The sequence below is a fragment of the Toxorhynchites rutilus genome, chromosome 2, assembly GCF_029784135.1.
Source record: "Toxorhynchites rutilus septentrionalis strain SRP chromosome 2, ASM2978413v1, whole genome shotgun sequence".
NCBI lineage: Eukaryota > Metazoa > Arthropoda > Insecta > Diptera > Culicidae > Toxorhynchites > Toxorhynchites rutilus.
This window is the reverse complement of record NC_073745.1, coordinates 169,324,611-169,343,967: the sequence shown is the minus strand read 5'-3', so window position 1 is coordinate 169,343,967 and position 19,357 is coordinate 169,324,611. Positions and strand designations below refer to the sequence as shown.

Below are 19,357 nucleotides of genomic sequence, written 5' to 3'. Positions count from 1 at the left end.
TGAAAATTCACTCAAACTCGTATTCGTACGCTAGTTGAAATTTCAATTCGATTTCGAAGGCGTTGATCAATTCCAGGATTCCATCTTTGTTCATTGCAATTGCCTTTAATTGCATTTAGCCGTTATCTACAATCTTTTTGGTTTATTGGAAAAGAAAATTCATTCATTCATTCGTCAAGTGGTTTTCACGTGGCTGATCATTGCCCTCGTGCTAGCGTAGGACTCTGAACATAACTGTGCATGATGGTTCTCCGGTGAGACAAGGGGTTGGTGCAGGCTCTGCAATTCATCCGTAAAAATGGAACTCACAGGAAAATTCACAAGGAAATTCCAGATAGGCCCCTTTATTCTGCGTCGGAAGTGACGTAAGATAGCAAAGTTCATCACTTAATTCTGGGAGCGATCTTACTTTTTAGCTCCTTTTTGATACCCGAGTCGATAGCATATGAGGACACGGCTTCAAATCTCACTTAGTGACAAACTATAGTCACATCATTCGCCTACAGGAATGCAGGAATCTAACGTCACTCGCCGCGCGGAATGAATGGGAGGCTGTTTGGTCTAATCCTAATCAAAGAAGACAGACTAGAAATTGAAACTCAGAAAAAAGTAATTGGTAGGTTCATCGCCCAACCGCGAACCAACGAAAATGGCTTAAGACTTATCGAATTTGCTGCCTCCAAGAGCATGGCCACATGTAGCACCTTCTTCCAGCCTAAAATATCATTACACCTGGAATTAGCAGCACAGAAGTGACCGTCATCGAGTATGAGCAACGTGGACAACGAAATGAATTGTTTGAAGACGAGTGCCGAGTGCTTCTGAGCGAGAAGGATACAGCACGCACCGTCATGCTGCAAGCAGCGACTCCACAAAACGTTGAACGATACCGACTGAAGTGTTTCTATTTACTGTGTCTTCCCGGAAATCTCAGCAGCAGCAAGAGACCCCTCGAACTGGGACTCAGGGTCGGCTTACTACTGGGTAATTGGAGGGGCTTCGCGATCAAATAAAAAGACAATATTTGTTGGATACAGCCTCCGGAGTGTCGACACAGGGGATGGGGATTTGACGCTATCCAAATTGCAGGTAATCGGAAGTCCGTTCAGTGAATATCGGGATGACGTGGGAGCGTGGGAACGACAATTATCCAATGATGATAGTTGCTACTCATCCACTTAAACTGCGGTATAGGACCCGAATACGTTGTGTTGAACAAATTGACGGGATAAAATGGGGATTTACTCTTAATAATATACCAAACTCGCGAATTGAGAGGAACGTGATCAAATTTCTGTGTTTTATTCAGTACCGGAAACTACAATACTGCGGCGGGAATTCAAAACAATGGAATAAGAGCCTAACGCCCAAAGCCTAACGAAAAAACCGCAAGCGATAAACATGAGTATAGCCTTAACGGTTGCCGTTTTATACTCGTATGATACACGGATGGAATCTGGTACAGGGATAATCCGATTTTTCGAGACCAACCAATACTCTCACCTTCTTCTTGAACAACTTTTGTTTTATTTGCTAACGATTCTGGCTGTCCTTGGTTGTTCTACGGTGGCGAGAGAGACGGATGGCGGACGCTACTGTGGTTGGTTGTTCTGCTGCAAGCCAGGCTGCGCCGGAGTCCATGGCAGGCTGTCACGTGGACAGTTGACCGTTGCTCAGCGTCTTCTCTCCTTGACGGCTATTGACAGGCACAGGACGACACCGGAGTGGCACCGCCGAGATGGGCCCTCCTTAACGTTTATGGTCAACCTGACCAGAGGGTGCACACTGGTCCTCTACGGTTAGGCGTAGTAGTGGTCCAATAGGCTGAATGGCGTGCCGGTCAACCGGGAGTTCGTCAAGGTAACTATGTCTCAACTATTCGACAGAACTCTTAAACAAACGTCCGTCACACACCGCGCCTGAATCCAAAAAGCCCCGTTTTTGATGGCAGATTCTTCCTCGAGACTTCTCATTGCATTTTTCGGGGTACAGCGTCCATTTTATGCAATTCATCGCTGACTCTCTCTCTCTCTCGCAATCTAAGCTGTGTTCTGCCATATCGACACGCCACCGTTCACCCGGTTTTCCAAAAAAAAGAATACATTGCATTTACTTCCCCACTTAACAAAATATATTCCCTACTAAAAGTTTACAAAAAGATGACAATATTTTCAAAACAACAACAAACTAAAAAAAACACTAACCAAACTGTAACAAACGGTTACAGAAGCAAAGCAACAAAAACATCATTTCTTTAGGAAAAATATCCGCCACCTGAGACAGAGTGAGTGAAGTGAAAGAGCTGCTTCATGATTCTCGAAAATCGAGGAAGTTCTTCAAAAAACTAATGGCCTCGGCGACAATGTGGATTATGAGAACTACCGGGCTATCACAATCCTGAATGGTGCCTATAAAATTATATCCCGTCTATCGCCTATAATAAACAGATTTGTGGGAAGTCAGGTCGGATTCATACCGGTTGGTTTTTACACTGAGGTAGCTGTACAGGAAAACGCTGTACAGGAAAACGGAGTGTTGAAAAGGAGGATAAATACAGAAAGTTTGCAAGGCGTGCCATGGGCGGAACATGTTGCAAGACTGCCAGACAACAGGCCCGTAAAGATGCGTCGATGGTGTTCGCAGCGACTCCAGTGAGGATGAGAAGAAGAAGAGGAACCCAACGAGCGAGGTGGTCGGGAACTTACGTTAACATTGACTTTGCATGTGTATCACACTTTATTCGGTATCAAAATCTATAGAACTAATTATAAAATTTGGGCTGAATTCCCGAGGTCTGGCCGAAGTTTTTTCCTAAGATCCTAATGTATACCATTTCAGTGTAAGAGTGTTTTCTTGTTCTTATCATTTTTAGGGTGGCTCTTCATTCAACATATCCGTGGCAATGTGAAAGTACAACCCACCTACCAGGAGGGTCAATGTCAGTAGCACATCAGTTCATACGTTGCGTTTTGCATCAATTGTCTCCTAACGGAGTATTTTATCAAATATTTCTTTCACAGGCTAATGGTACGAACCATCGAATAAATATTATAATAATAAATTAATATAATATTTTTAACAGAGACCGTGCGCAGAAACTTCTTCAAGAGTATTGTCATTAGTCTCAATGATTTCAACGACCTGAGTCCAGTTAGTCCTGTGCAACTTTTGACAGAAACCCTAAACTCTAAAAAAACTCTACCGGCTGATATGCTATCCATTATACTCAGAAACTTATCCGAGTATCTTCAATGTGTTCCAGTTGATAATATCAGCGGTAACACATGGTCTATTGCGGTACAAGGTATTGATAACCTTATCCGACGGATAATTTTCATACTTCAAAGCTTAGATGAACCGGAACATTTACTGCACATTATGATTTCAATGTTGAAAATCCCACAGCTTTCCAAGGTACTTTAATTAATTATGTTATGAACAAATCACACATACTTCATATACTTCTATAATCTTAGAGTGTACTGGAACCGTTTTCTAAAGTCCTCAGTTACGCAATACAAAACATCCCAATTACACACAAAATTATTGTAGATTTGTGTTCTTTGAATAATCGAGCATTTTTAAAAGAACGCGATAAAATGCAGTTGTGTAGACAAATAGTATTTGAACTCGTACAAGCACTTAAATTCAAAACGAGTATTCCAGACAACAACCTTTTGTTATTAGTTGCTATTCTGTTACACGACGCTGGCGGTGCTATGTTCCCAGGCGTAATCAACGATTTACCGGATGCGACGCTCTCACTTAACTGTAATATAGCAGAGTGCATGCGGCAGACATACTTGAATGATGTGATAGAATTTCTCGCTGATTTCCACACGCTCAGCAAAATCAAGGCAAGTATTTTCCGACGTTAAATCTTTTATTACTCTCTCATAGAAACCATCGTTATAAAAAATATCCATACACTAACAACACTAAACGTAAAATTGTATTTTTCTCATTTCACAACAGAATGTTAAAACCGGAACCATCACTACGGGGCTTAGCGAGGATACTCTAGGTGGAGTGCTGAAAGGAGCTGTGGCGCAGTACCTTGCTCTGGAACTATCACGTGGAAACTCAAAGGACAGTCGTACTGTATCGAGATATCTACCATGGTTAAACAATGCGCCATCATCTGTGCAACAAGGGTACGCTATTTTACACACTCAACAAAAACTTTGTTTCTTCCATGTAGGCAGTGGTGTCGAGTGAAGCATGCGCTCCCGGAGGGAAGTCTGATTGGGTTGGTTGCACCTTTTCCCTCCTTGCTATCTGTATATGGTGTATGCCGAATAATGAATTATTTATTAATGTAGAGGTGTTTCTGCGATTGTGTCACATTTACCCGAAACCCACTCACCCGAACGACAGTTACCCGACAGACATTCACCCGAATTCCACTCACCCGAATTCCACTCACCCGAATGTAACAAATACCCGAATGCGACAGCTACCCAAATGTAACATCTACCCAAACTGACGCTTACCCCAATGCTACATTTACCCGAATGCGACATTTACCCGAATGTAGCAATTACCCGAATTTAACTTTTACCCGAATGTAACATCTACCCGAATGCGTCACTTACCCGCAAGAAGGATATAATCGAATAATACGCAAATTTTGTTATTAGGAAGTATTTGTATATTTATTTCTGATCAGTGTTATATCAAGATCATATTTGTCTCGTACGTTCATTTCCATTCAAAAAGTATTTTTCGTGGGTAGTGCAATTTGAGAAATAGTGTCGTTGAATAAAATCCTTTTCAAAATAATGAAAAGTGAATGCAGTTTATAACGTATTATGAAGTATATCCATTCACTAGCTGACCCGGCAAACTTTGTCTCGCCCAAAATTTATTTTTCGTCCACGTTTTCTTATTAAGCGCACGTTAATGGGTCGAATCGCAAAACTGTTCATTGATTGATCTTTCAATCTACCCTTTAAAATTCCTAGTACTTCTACCAATACTCGTCATTATAAAATCAAATTATTTTCAGACACAATTCTCGTTCAAGATTTTTCAGCGTTCCATTTTTATTTATATACTAGCTGACCCGACGAACTTCGTCCCGCCCAAAGTAGATTTTTTTATTTGAATACTTTCAAACATCCACGTTTTCTTACTAAGTGAACGTTAGTGAGTCCAATTACTGAACTCTTCATTGATTGATTACCCTTTGACCCTCTACAGTTTCCTTTTACTATAAATTGTCTAGTACAAAAATTCGTCCTCATAATATAAAATTATTTTCAGACACAATTCTCGTTCAAGATTCTTCAAGCATTTGGAAATAACATGATTCTCCGTTGCATGGAATACATGTTTGATACAGAGAATATTACAACATAAAGACAGCTCAAATCGGACCATTCCTTCCTCGGGTTTAGGGCACACCAACACATTTGGCCTTCCATTTTTGTTTATATAGATAGGAGATATAGGAATGCGTTATTCCGTCTGAAAATCCTTTTCCACTTTCGAACAAAAATCAATTTCGTTAGCGCCAACGTCAAATAGACAAATAGACAACGCTTAACTAATTGTAGAACGTATGGGAATTCAATTTTCCGAATTTTCCGATTTTTCTCTCCGCTAAATTGATCTACGGGAAGAGACGAATACAGCGAACAATAGATGACTCAAATTGAACCATTCCTTCCTCGGGTTTTGCACTTACCAACATATTTGGCCTTCCATTTTTATTTATAGATATAAGATATGGAAATGTGTTATTTCGCCTGAAAATCCATTTCCACTTACGAACAACGATCAATTTCGATAGCGCAAATATCGAATGGACTAACAACGCTTATTATGATGTAATTTTCGAACATGTGGGAATTAAATTTTCCGAATTTTCCGACCTTTCTTCAGGATTTTCCGAAAGTTTTCCGACCTTTCTCTCCACTATATTGATCTACGGGAATAGACGAATGCAACAAAATAAAGTAGGCTAAAATCGGACCATCCCTTCTTCGGGTTTTCCGATTACCAACAGATTTTGTCTTACATTTTTATTTATATAGATATAAGATATGGAAATGCGTTATTTCGCCTGAAATTCCATTTCCACTTACGAACAAAGATCAATTTCGATAGCACAAACATCGAACGGACTAACAACTCTTATTATGATGTAATTTTCGAACATGTGGGAATTAAATTTTCCGAATTTTCCGACCTTCCTTCAGAGTTTTACGAAAAATTTTCCGATGTGTAGTGGAGAGAAACACTATATTGGTATCGGGTCCAGCTGGATGTGCGATATGAGTGGTGTTTCTTTGTTAGTGACTGATGTTTCGGTTTTAACTTATATATATATATATATATATATATATATATATATATATATATATGTATATATATATATATATATATATATATATATATATATATATATATATATATATATATTTGGAAATATATATATATATATATATATATATATATATATATATATATATATATATATATATATATATATAAAGGGTGTGTCACATCAAATTGCATCACGGAAAAAACGCTGTAGAAATTCGCCCAGTAGACCGATCCTTTTGAAAATTTTAGACAGTCAAATAAAAACTATTAAACAACATTTGGCATTGGCAGCCCGTATGCTCGCACCTTCCTCTTTACCCCGTCCATAAGGTTCTGTACAACGTCAGATTGTAGTTTTTTTTAACATAAATCCATTTTCTCTTGAAGTCCGCCTCCGATTTGACAACTTTTGGGTTCTTCCGGAGGGCCTGCTTCATAATCGCCCAATATTTCTCTATTGGGCGAAGCTCCGGCGCGTTGGGCGGGTTCATTTCCTTTGGCACGAAGGTGACCCCGTTGGCTTCATACCACTCCAACACGTCCTTTGAATAGTGGCACGAAGCGAGATCCGGCCAGAAGATGGTCGGGCCCTTGTGCTGCTTCAATAGTGGTAGTAAGCGCTTCTGTAGGCACTCCTTAAGGTAAACCTGCCCGTTTACCGTGCCGGTCATCACGAAGGGGGCGCTCCGCTTTCCGCAAGAGCAGATCGTTTGTCACACCATGTACTTTTTGGCAAACTTGGATAGTTTCTGCTTGCGAATCTCCTCCGGAACGCTGAATTTGTCCTCTGCGGAGAAGAACAACAGGCCCGGCAGCTGACGAAAGTCCGCTTTGACGTAGGTTTCGTCGTCCATTACCAGGCAATGCGGCTTCGTCAGCATTTCGGTGTACAGCTTACGGGCTCGCGTCTTCCCCACCATGTTTTGCCTTTCGTCGCGGTTAGGAGCCTTCTGAACCTTGTATGTACGCAGGCCCTCCCGCTGCTTGGTCCGCTGGACGAATGAACTTGACAAATTCAGCTTATTGGCGACATCCCGGACCGAACTTCTCGGATCACGTCTAAACTGCTTAACTACGCGCTTGTGATCTTTTTCACTGACGGAGCATCCATTTTTGCCGTTCTTCACCTTCCGGTCGATGGTTAGGTTCTCGAAGTATCGTTTGACAACTCCGGATTCTCGAAATGAGTGCACAGGATTAATTCACGACGCTCTTTTTCGTTCGACGACATTTTTCCAAATTTCCGAAAAATTGACAGTGAAGCATGCCCAACGTGATCTATACACTCTTATCTGATTATAAGCGAAGGCTGAAGATATAATTCCTAAAAATTAAATTTCTACAGCGTTTTTTCCGTGATGCAATTTGATGTGACACACCCTTTATATATATAAAATATATATATATATATATATATATATATATATATATATATATATATATATATATATATATATGGATGGATATATATATATATGGATATATATATATATATATATATGGATATATATGGATGGAAGAAAATATAGGAGTGCGTATTATCACATTATCAAATCATTTTATCACGACGATCAATTTCGTTAGCGCAAACATCAAATGAACTAATAACGCTTCTCAATATGTAATTGTAGCACATATGCGAATTGAATTTTTCGAACTTTTCAATTTTTCTGAGTTTTCCGAAACTTATTAAATGGTCATGTTTGGTTGGAATATGTTTGGTTGAAATATGTGTGTTATTTTAATGGGACCCCTTCTCCATTCCAGAGGAGGGAGGGATGTCATACCATTATAGAAACATTTCTCGTACCCAAAAACCCTCACATCCCAATTTAGGCTCAATTTGCTTGATTATGTTTAATTTCCGAATAATGCAAAAAATTGTGTTTTATTTGTATGGCAGCCCCCCTTCAGAGAGGGAGGAGGAGTGTCTAACTACCATAGAAACATTTATTGCCTCCTAAAACCTCCACATGCCAAATCTGGTTTCGTTTGTTTGATTAACTTCCGAGTAATGCAGAAATTTGTGTTTCATTTGTATAGCATTCCCCCCCATTCCCACCTGACTAAAGGATCGTCTCCTATGTTTCGAACCAACCGGCCAATCGGTCGAACACAGGTTTGCCTGCGAGAGGCCGCCGCTTCCGAAGGCGGGACGGCGGCCGACTCGGATTGCATCACCTTAGCTTGCTGCCGCTTCGGTTCCTTATCCTCGTTAAATCGACGTCGACGCCACTGCGTGTAGGGATAATCTCTTTCGTTTTATCGAACAAAATAAGCCAACTCGTCTCATATTACCCATGGGGGGTAATTAAAGTAATAGAACATTCAAATTGAAGAAAAAATATCAAACCCGAAACAGTTTTCTCATCCGTAGTACCTGGATCGCTATGTCATGTTTAGTGAAAAAGGGCTTCAGATTCTGGACTGGTCAGCTTGCTTACCAGGTCACCTGGTGGGAATAAAGTCATCACTCGCACATATCATGCTAAATATAGATATACAACCATTCCATGCCAAACTGATATAGTGGTTCTCAGATTTTCGTGAAAAGTGGTAATTTTGTTCTTTATCACAAAACATTAGATCCGTATTTTTTATTTTTTCATTAGGGTGACCATTTCCATTTTAGGGTGGTTAGGAAAATTATTTCCACTTTTTCCCTGAAATGACTTTTTTTAAATCATAGCTTTTGAACCTGAACCGTTTAAATGATCGACATATCAAATTGAAGCAAATGAGCCTTTAATTAAAATTATTGAACCATTAAAAAAATGGATTTTGTTTTCGTAATTATTAATTATAGTCCTTTTTATGTTCTTTTCATGGCTTTGGACTAGAGGGCGCTATATATTTTTTTTCTTGAAAGCTGAAGTTTTTTTACATAATTTACATATCTCGATATCAGAGATGCTATTTTTGACGTAGAACTACGTCTTTCAGAAAGGGTGCGAAATCAGAAAACATATTTCACGTTTTTATGAAATAAAGCTAACGATAATAACTATTTTCTCTGTGAACGAATTCACATGATTTGCACATCAATTAAATCGGACATTTCCTAAGATTTGTTTTATATGCTATACATTACAATTCGCTAATCTCTAAACGGTTTAAATTCATGAAAATTGGAAGCATTTTTTCCCCATACATTTGTTCTGCCGATTTGTGTGCTAACCCTACCCGTATTTCGAATGCTTATAACTCGAACATTTCTTAATAGATCGGAAAGATGTTTGCATCAATTGATAGGAAATATTTCAAGCGTCTATCACAATTCATAATATATTATTTTTCATGAGATGAACAATAGAATAACTGTAAAATGTCAAGCGTTATCTAAACGCCCTAACTGCCATGTTTTGATTGGCCTGATTTACGGTCTCCCCAACACAGACTTCAAAATCGATGTACTAGTGGAAATCCGCTTTGCAAATATACACGCAAATCAGGGGTATTTTGGTTCCCACAGAGCTGTGTTTCCCTAACACGGACTTCAAATTTAATGTGCCTGGGGGTATCCGCTTTGTCAAAACATGCAAGTCGGGGGTATTTTTTGGTGTTGAGTACTTTTGTACTCGATTGTCGTTGTGCAGACCGGAATAAGTTTCCCTAAAACGTGCTTTTAAACTGAGAAAATCCTCATTTCAGATACTACAGATGAATGAATTTTCCCGGGTTGAGAACTACGTAAACATGAGATGTGCAATAATTCCAGAGGGAAAATACAATGATCGTTCGACAATTCTTCCGTTCACATATTTTGATAATCCTAGCCACCATATCAAACGTAAAGAGACGTTCATCAAAATTTATTTGTAACGTAATCCATTACAAAAAAAACGATGCATTCTAAAATAATATTCAAAGTAGTAAACAAGTGGATTGCATAATGTAATTGCGTAGTTCTACGTCGAAAATACGCGGCCGTGTCCTAGATACAACCCCTTAGAATTTTTTTTCGTTTTCAACAGTAAACCTACCACGAGGCGTCAAATGACCCATTTTAAACTTTTAGACAAAATTTTCTTGAAAATTACATTGTCACAACATCATTTGCCTACACTACTTTTCCTAAAACATACATCAAATGTATTTTTCAGTGTTTACTCCTCTCTTGTTATTTTTCTTACTGGGAAATATATGTAATCTGCCCTAACTACCGCAACGGGTCATTTGACCGGTGCAAACATCCATGTAATATCAGAAAGATTTGTATGTGTGGTTGTGATACAAAACCATTGCATTACACATTTTTGCTATTGCTTTATATATTTTGTTGTATTTGTGATGAATAGTGAATGGTTAGAATTAATTGTATTGCTGACTATCCAAGCGAGCTAACAGTAACCATTCCAAGCTACAATGCTATTTTGCGTGTCCAAAAGCTGCTGATGTTTTCAGGTTTGCGGAACGAATGGTTCGGATTCCGGTCTAGAAATCTCAGTCATCAATTGTCTTTTGACATAGGACTACGTCTTACATTAAGGGCGCCAAATCAGAAAACAGGTCACGTTTTTTATGAAATAAAGTTAACGTTAATAACTATTTTTGCTGCGAACGGATTTTGACGATTTGCATACCAATCGGATCGGAAATTTTCTAAGATTTGTTTGATATACTATACATCACAATCCCATAGACTGTATATGATTTAAATTGATGAAAATTAGAAGCATTCTCATTTTCCCATACATTTGTTCTGTCCATTTATGTGCTTTCCCGAACAGAGCTGTCTATAACGGGCAACTTATGCAACCGCTAGAATAGAAACAACGAAGGGGGATAGCGAAAAGAGAATATTTGGGAAGTAAATTCCACCCTTGCATAGCGAGTAAACTGTCGTTGGTGTATGAGTATTGCATATCCTCTGAGGACAATTCTCAGAATATTTCTGTGCCCGAAACAACAATGGTCGCTTATCCAGTTCGTTTTGTGTTTTATGTTTTCCCTCGAGCTGTGAACGCTAGCGAATATTTCACATGAAGTATGTTTCGATGTTTCATTTTTATCGCTGCAACTATGTGTATCTGTTAGACACGTGTTTAATGCTTGTTGATTGGCGATGCGCGGAAGATGTCTCGTGTTAAAAGTACAATGCGTGCATTGATATAAATAAACGAATTGTGACATATGACCAATTAGTGTATTGTTCTCGCAAAGGCAAGAAAGAATCGTTGCTTCTCGAAATGATTCTATAGCAGGGTCCCCGGAGCTTTTTACTAACGTGTTATTCATGGAATTTCAACGCATTTGCAAATAATATCCGAAATGATGAATAATATCCGAATGAATGAAAGACGGGTGAGTAATGTCGGGGACATAACCGGAGTGACGTAGGACTATACAAAGGGGACAGCTTTTGTTAAATATATATTTTAAATATATTGTTTTATTTTCTTCTCCTACGTGAATACCTACCTATCTACCTTAAAAATGGATTAGTTTACTGTTTACTCTTCATGAGTATGTTGATGGTTCTGAAAAGAACCTTTGGTGTTGTGTTTTTGTTATCACTCGATATTCCCATCTTGTTCGGTTAAACCTTCCTGTTTAGCTATTGCGTTTGCCACTCGCCACAGCTTTCACAGTTGGAAAATTTCTTCCCATCCAGCTTGTGACATGTTGTTCAGTAAATTACATTTAATGCGACGTGCCGGAGAAACACTTTGCCACTCACTGAAACTAATTGTTGCCTTGATGAGCGCCGAACCGAAGCTGCTCTGTTCTTGATGCGGGTTTTCTGATTGTCGTGAGCAGCTTTGCAAGCCAACTCGAGCACTCCGACGGCCGAAACTCTATAATCGATGTTAGGTATACTGGTGCTCCGGCACCAATCCGTTCGGCCTAGTTACCCTTGCCGAGCAATCAGTGAATGCGACCAACAGGGAACTGGAGACTTGCACGGTTCGAGTGAGACTTTGCCTTTCCCTTAACTTGTCCTCCTTTGTTACGTCCACGATGCCGATGCCGTACAACCACACGGGTTTACGGTTTGAAAGAAAATAAGATATTTTTTTGGGGTCCGCGTGTTTTATACTCTAGCGGTACACACTCACAGGATAGAGACAAATCGGCAGACTCAGCCAGAGGGGCGAGTCCAACGAGACGAACGAATGAGCGTTAAAAGGGAGCGATGGCAAAAAAATACACGTAGAGGCGAATGAACTGCAAAGTTTAAAGCCTCTTAAAAACAAAGAAAGAAGAAAAAAAATACATTCATTACGGTTTGTTCGCTCGTTGGATTCACATGCAGGCTAAAAGGGTCTTTTTCAGGATCACAAAATTATCTTCAATCTAAAGAGTTTATTGTTTTGTTATCACTCGATATCCCCATCTTGTTCGGCTAAACCTTGCTGTTTAGCGATTGCATTTGCCACTCGCCACAGCTTTCACAGTTGGAAAATTTCTTCCCATCCAGCTTGTGACATATTTTACAGTAAATTACATTCAATGGCACGTCGCATTACCACCACTCAGTATCGGATTGGAGGTAATTTTAACCTGTAATTGAACATTTGCGATGACAGTGGTACAGTGTCGACCTTCAATGTGGGGTCATAATTTGGACCCCGAACTCTATGTTTACAAAAATGTCCAACTAAATATGTCGCATTACTGGTCCGACCAATTAGCTAAATGTCGAGATAAGTGTAAATTACTGTACTTTCAATCTAGAAGCAATTTAAGAATTGGTGAAAATCAATAAGCTCAGAACAACTGCCAAATTCACATACTCATCATATCCTGGCAAACAAATTATGAAAAAATCAATTTGTGTTTTATTATTATTTTAGATATTGTTTTAGAAAGCATTGAACTGTATTTCCTAAACTCTTTTTTGGAAGGTTTAATGGCCCTGAAAAGCGCCTTGTTTTATGGAATGGTTCAAATTTAGAAAACTTAGTACTCGTGGTTTTGAAAAAAACCATTTCGAACGCCCTCGATGCCGCCTTGTTCTGGATTTGCCACCAAAGCAGTGTGTATAAAGAACAAACTTTTTTCTTCTGCTACCTGATGCCGTTTTGCGATTGCGTTTGCCACTCGCCACTCGCCGCAACTGCCTGTTGTCTTGATGTCCACCGAACCGAATGTGTTCTGTTCCGAATGCGGGTTTTCTTATCGTCGCGAGCAGCTTTACCAGCTAACTCGATCACTTCGGCGGCCGAAACTATATAACGCCGGCTAGGTGGACTGGTGCACTGGTACTAACGCGCTCGGCCTAGCTACCCTTGCGGGGAACTCCAGATCAACACGGTTCGAGCCGGATTTTGCCTTTCCCTTCACTTTTCCTCCTTTACCATGTCCAGACATGGCTGCTTGGGTTGGTTTGTTGAGTTGTTGTGATGCGAACCGATGTGGTGTACGGTTTGAATGAGAATGATCGTTACGGCAGCGGAGCTGGGATTTTTAAGCTGACTGGCTGGCTCGAGAATTACGCATGTGTGAGACTGCGACCAATGTTTCGTTCATTTTTTTCTTTCCAATCGTGGTTCATTCTATTTCGCTGCTGCTCTGGTTACCCGTTTTAGTCGGTTCGATTTGAGGAGCACAAAATGGACCAATCAAAAATGGGCACATAGTGCATTTTGACAATGCTTGATATTTCACAATTATTCAATTATTTATCTCAAGAAAAATGAAATGTTATTCGTTATGATAGATGCGTAGATATATTTCCTATCAATTGATGCAAAAACCTTTGCGATCTATTGAGAAATGCTCCAGTTATAAGCGTTCCAAATCTTGCATTTTTTCCTACTTGTTCAGTGCCTAGATTTCCATTTCACCCCCTATATCTTCCGGTTAGACGTAGTCCTACGTCAAAAAAGATTGCGTGGTCCTACGTACTAAGCGATCGTGTCTCGGATACAACCCGAAGCGATTTTCGAAGTAATTTTCTACATCATTTCTATAAGGTTGTTGTTGTTTGAAACCGATTCAGAGGCGATAACTGTGGGTCATATGGCTCAGTCATTTCATGATGGATTGATGCAATTTTTGCGTCAATCGATTTCGGCACTCCATAACAATTTTTTATATTGAATAAAATAATATATGTTATGAAACTAACTATCGAACAATTGAAAAATCTCAGCTCCTATCCTAACGGAAATATATATATTCACTTCTAATTGGTTGTGACAAGTCACCTTGTTCGCTCGGGTTGTTCGAGGATCTGTCTCCTCCCACGGCAAATAGTGAATATAATAACAGAGGCAAACACACCAGTATTCAAAAAAACGAAGGATATTAAAAAACAAACATATACCTAAAATAAATAAAATCTTAAAGGATTATAAAAAAAATATATAAGCTATCTAGATTAAAATGACGGCACAGGGTTATCACAACACAAACTAGAATTTATGTTCAGCCAACACAACACTACACGCCACAAACCACATCGCAACAGTTGGCAAAAGTGTACCATAGTCGGTGTAACCAGACCCGAATATTTCTTGGCGGGTTTGACAGAGTTCCGCCATGCTCGAGGGGCACTTAAGCTTGAACCACCGAACAGAACGTACTCAGAAACACTCGTTCCTTCCCGTTCCAACCGCACAAAAGTCCCCGTTTACGGAGGAAGTTCTGTAGCGAAAATTGTATCGCTTTGCTATCGGTTGAGCAGTGAGGACCTGTGCTTTCCACGAGTCCGGTTCCAACTTCTCGTCTCCTGTACACCAGGCAAGGAGCGGAAATCGGACGAGCAGGTGCACTAGCACACTGAACCCACCCAGAAGAACTGAGATTATACTCCAGTGAAGCAGCGGATCGTGACCGGAATAATGTTCCGGACCGGAACCGTACCACAGCAGAGCAAGGATTCAGAAGCGGGCCCAGACACTATAATACACAAACACCGTGAGTAACGTGTGAAACAAAAAGAGTAGGGAACTAGGGAAATAGGAAGGTTAGGATAAAAAATATAATAAATTGCCGTCGTAAACAATAGAGACACGTGTGTTTTCCCTTTTTATAACCTCTTTCGGGTTAACCTAGATAGGCTGTGATTGAGCCGACCCTGAGAGGAACCACAGAGTCCATGCGGGCAGCTAGGGCGTAACAGAGCCTTGTTACATATTGGCGACCAACGAAAAATTCCCACATTTTTCTAGGTTAGCTCGGGGAGGGAAAACCAATAATTTAATTATTGCTTTCGTCGGTGATTCTGGTGATTGATTCCATGCAGCTTTGCCGAGCAAAAAAAGAAAAAGAAAAAAAAGAACAGCATCTCGATACTAATTGCGTAAATTGTGAACAAAAAGTTGACGAAACTCTTTATATAGAGACTGCATGGTTGTAGACAAACGTGTTTCAGAAGTGCCAATCTCCAATCTCAACAAGCTCTCGAGTAGTTTCTAACAGAAATGAAAAAAACAGGAGAGTTCCTAGCCTTATTAAAAAAAATATCGAGTGAAAATATTCAGTGAAATATAATTTCTTTTATATATTAAAGGGTGTGTCACATCAAATTGCATCACGGAAAAAACGCTGTAGAAATTCGCCCAGTAGACCGATCCTTTTGAAAATTTTAGACACTAAAATAAAAACTATTAAACATTTTCTTTTGACGTAGGACTACGTCTAACCGGAAGATATAGGGGGTGAAATGGAAATCTAGGCACTGAACAAGTAGGAAAAAATGCAAGATTTGGAACGCTTATAACTCGAGCATTTCTCAATAGATCGCAAAGGTTTTTGCATCAATTGATAGGAAATATATCTACGCATCTATCATAACGAATAACATTTCATTTTTCTTGAGATAAATAATTGAATAATTGTGAAATATCAAGCATTCTCAAAATTCACTATGTGCCCATTTTTGATTGGTTCATTTTGTGCTCCTCAAATCGTACCGACCAAAACGGGCAACCAGAGCAGCAGCGAAATGAATGAAGCACGATTGGAAAGGAAAAAGAAAAAAATGAACGAAACATTGGTCGCAGTCTCACACATGCGTAATTCTCGAGCCAGCCAGTCAGCTTAAAAATCCCCGCTCCGCTGCCGTAACGATCATTCTCATTCAAACCGTACACCACATCGGTTCGCATCACAACACATCAACAAACCAACCCAAGCACCCATGTCTGGACATGGTAAAGGAGGAAAAGTGAAGGGAAAGGCAAAATCCCGCTCGAACCGTGTTGATATGGAGTTCCCCGCAAGGGTAGCTAGGCCGAGCGCGTTAGTACCAGTGCACCAGTCCACCTAGCCGTCGTTATATAGTTTCGGCCGCCGAAGTGATCGAGTTGGCTGGTAAAGCTGCTCGCGACGATAAGAAAAACCGCATTCAGAACAGAACACATCAAGACAACAACAGGCAGTTGCAGCGAGTGGCGAGTGGCAAACGCAATCGCAAAACGGCAGCAGGTAGCAGAAGAAAAAAGTTTGTTCTTTTTACAATCTGCTTTGGTGGCAAATCCAGAACAAGGCGGCATCGAGGGCGTTCGAAATGGTTTTTTTTTCAAAACCACGAGTACTAAGTTTTCTAAATTGGAACCATTCCATAAAACAAGGCGCTTTTCAGGGCCATTAAACCTTCCAAAAAAGAGTTTAGGAAATAAAGTTCAATGCGTTCTAAAACATTATCCAAAATAATAATAAAACACAAATTGATGTTTTCATAATTTGTTTGCCAGGATCTGATGAGTATGTGAATTTGGCAGTAGTTCTGAGCTTATTAATAGTTGGGGACTTTCAAGATTATTCAATTTTCACCAACTCTTAAACTGTTTCCAGATTGAAAGTACAGTAATTTACAATTAGTTCGACATTTAGCTAATTGGACGGACATGTAATGCGACTTATTTAGTTGGACATTTTTGTAAACATAGAGATCCAAATTATGACCGCACATTGAAAGTCGACACTGTACCACTGTCATCGCAAATGTTCAATTACAGGTTAAAATCGCCTCCAATGCGACACTGAGTGGCGCTTCGGTACGTTGCATTGAATGTAATTTACTGTAAAATATGTCACAAGCTGGATGGGAAGAAATTTTCCAACTGTGAAAGCTGAGGCGAGTGGCAAATGCAATCGCTAAACAGAAAGGTTTAGCCGAACAAGATGGGGATATCGAGTGACAACAAAACAATAAACTCTTTAGATTGAAGATAATTTTGTGATCCTGAAAAGGACCCTTTATAGCCTGCATGTGAATCCAACGAGCGAACAAATCGTAATGAATGTATTTTTTTGCCATCGCTCCCTTTTAACGCTCATTCGTTCGTCTCGTTGGACTCGCCCCTCTGGCTGAGTCTGCCGATTTGTCTCTATCCTGTGAGTGTGTACCGCTAGAGTATAAAACACGCGGACCCCAAAAAAATATCTTATTTTCTTTCAAACCGTAAACCCGTGTGGTTGTACGGCATCGGCATCGTGGACGTAACAAAGGAGGACAAGTTAAGGGAAAGGCAAAGTCTCACTAGAACCGTGCAGGTCTCCAGTTCTCTGTTGGTCGCATTCACTGATTGCTCCGCAAGGGTAACTAGGCCGAACGGATTGGTGCCGGAGCACCAGTATACCTAACAGCGATTATAGAGTTTCGGCCGTCGGAGTGCTCGAGTTGGCTTGCAAAGCTGCTCACGACAATCAGAAAACCCGCCTCAAGAACAGAGCAGTTTCGGTTCGGCGCTCATCAAGGCAACAATTAGTTTCAGTGAGTGGCAAAGTGCTTCTCCGGCACGTCGCATTAAATGTAATTTACTGAACAATATGTCACAAGCTGGATACGAAGAAATTTTCCAACTGTGAAAGCTGTGGCGAGTGGCAAACGCAATAGCTAAACAGGAAGGTTTAACCGAACAAGATGGGAATATCGAGTGATAACAAAAACACAACACCAAAGGTTCTTTTCAACCCTCAACATATTCATAAAGAGTAAACAGTAAACTAATCCATTTTTCAGTTAGATAGGTAGGTATTCACGTAGGAGATGAAAATAAAACAATATATTTAAAATATATATTTAACAAAAGCTGTCCCCTTTGTATAGTCCTACGTCACTCCGGTTATGTCCCCGACATTACCCACCCGTCTTTTTATTCATACTTCGAGCCCAAGCCCGTATTCTCGCACCTTCCTCTTTACCCCGTCCATAAGGTTCTGTACAACGTCAGGTTGTAGTTTTTTTTGAACAGAAATCCATTTTCTCTTGAAGTCCGCCTCCGATTTGACAACTTTTGGGTTCTTCCGGAGGGCCTGCTTCATAATCGCCCAATATTTCTCTATTGGGCGAAGCTCCGGCGCGTTGGGCGGGTTCATTTCCTTTGGCACGAAGGTGACCCCGTTGGCTTCGTACCACTCCAACACGTCCTTTGAATAGTGGCACGAAGCGAGATCCGGCCAGAAGATGGTTGGGCCCTCGTGCTGCTTCAATAGTGGTAGTAAGCGCTTCTGTAGGCACTCCTTAAGGTAAACCTGCCCGTTTACCGTGCCGGTCATCACGAAGGGGGCGCTCCGCTTTCCGCAAGAGCAGATCGCTTGCCACACCATGTACTTTTTGGCAAACTTGGATAGTTTCTGCTTGCGAATCTCCTCCGGAACGCTGAATTTGTCCTCTGCGGAGAAGAACAACAGGCCCGGCAGCTGACGAAAGTCCGCTTTGACGTAGGTTTCGTCGTCCGTCCATGCGTCTTCCCCACCATGTTTTGCCTTTCGTCGCGATTAGGAGCCTTCTGAACCTTGTATGTACGCAGGCCCTCCCGCTGCTTGGTCCGCTGGACGAATGAACTTGACAAATTCAGCTTATTGGCGACATCCCGGACCGAACTTCTCGGATCACGTCTAAACTGCTTAACTACGCGCTTGTGATCCTTTTTACTGACGGAGCATCCATTTTTGCCGTTCTTCACCTTCCGGTCGATGGTTAGGTTCTCGAAGTATCGTTTTAGTACTCTGCTGACCGTGGATTGGACGATTCCCAGCATCTTACCGATGTCCCGATGTGACAACTCCGGATTCTCGAAATGAGTGCACAGGATTAATTCACGACACTCTTTTTCGTTCGACGACATTT

General features: G+C 40.4%; 1 protein-coding gene across 5 annotated transcripts in view; it reads left to right on the top strand.

Moving 5' to 3' along the window:
- Nucleotides 1–19,357, top strand: part of LOC129770657 (protein unc-79 homolog) — a 200,732-nt gene that overhangs the window by 89,097 nt on the left and 92,278 nt on the right. For all 5 annotated transcript variants that reach the window (XM_055773614.1, XM_055773611.1, XM_055773610.1 and 2 more), the window contains 4 exons: nucleotides 2,873–3,027; nucleotides 3,083–3,414; nucleotides 3,477–3,857; nucleotides 3,976–4,154. In XM_055773614.1, coding sequence (XP_055629589.1) covers nucleotides 2,873–3,027; nucleotides 3,083–3,414; nucleotides 3,477–3,857; nucleotides 3,976–4,154 — 1,047 coding nt within the window. The remainder of the gene's footprint in view (nucleotides 1–2,872; nucleotides 3,028–3,082; nucleotides 3,415–3,476; nucleotides 3,858–3,975; nucleotides 4,155–19,357) is intronic.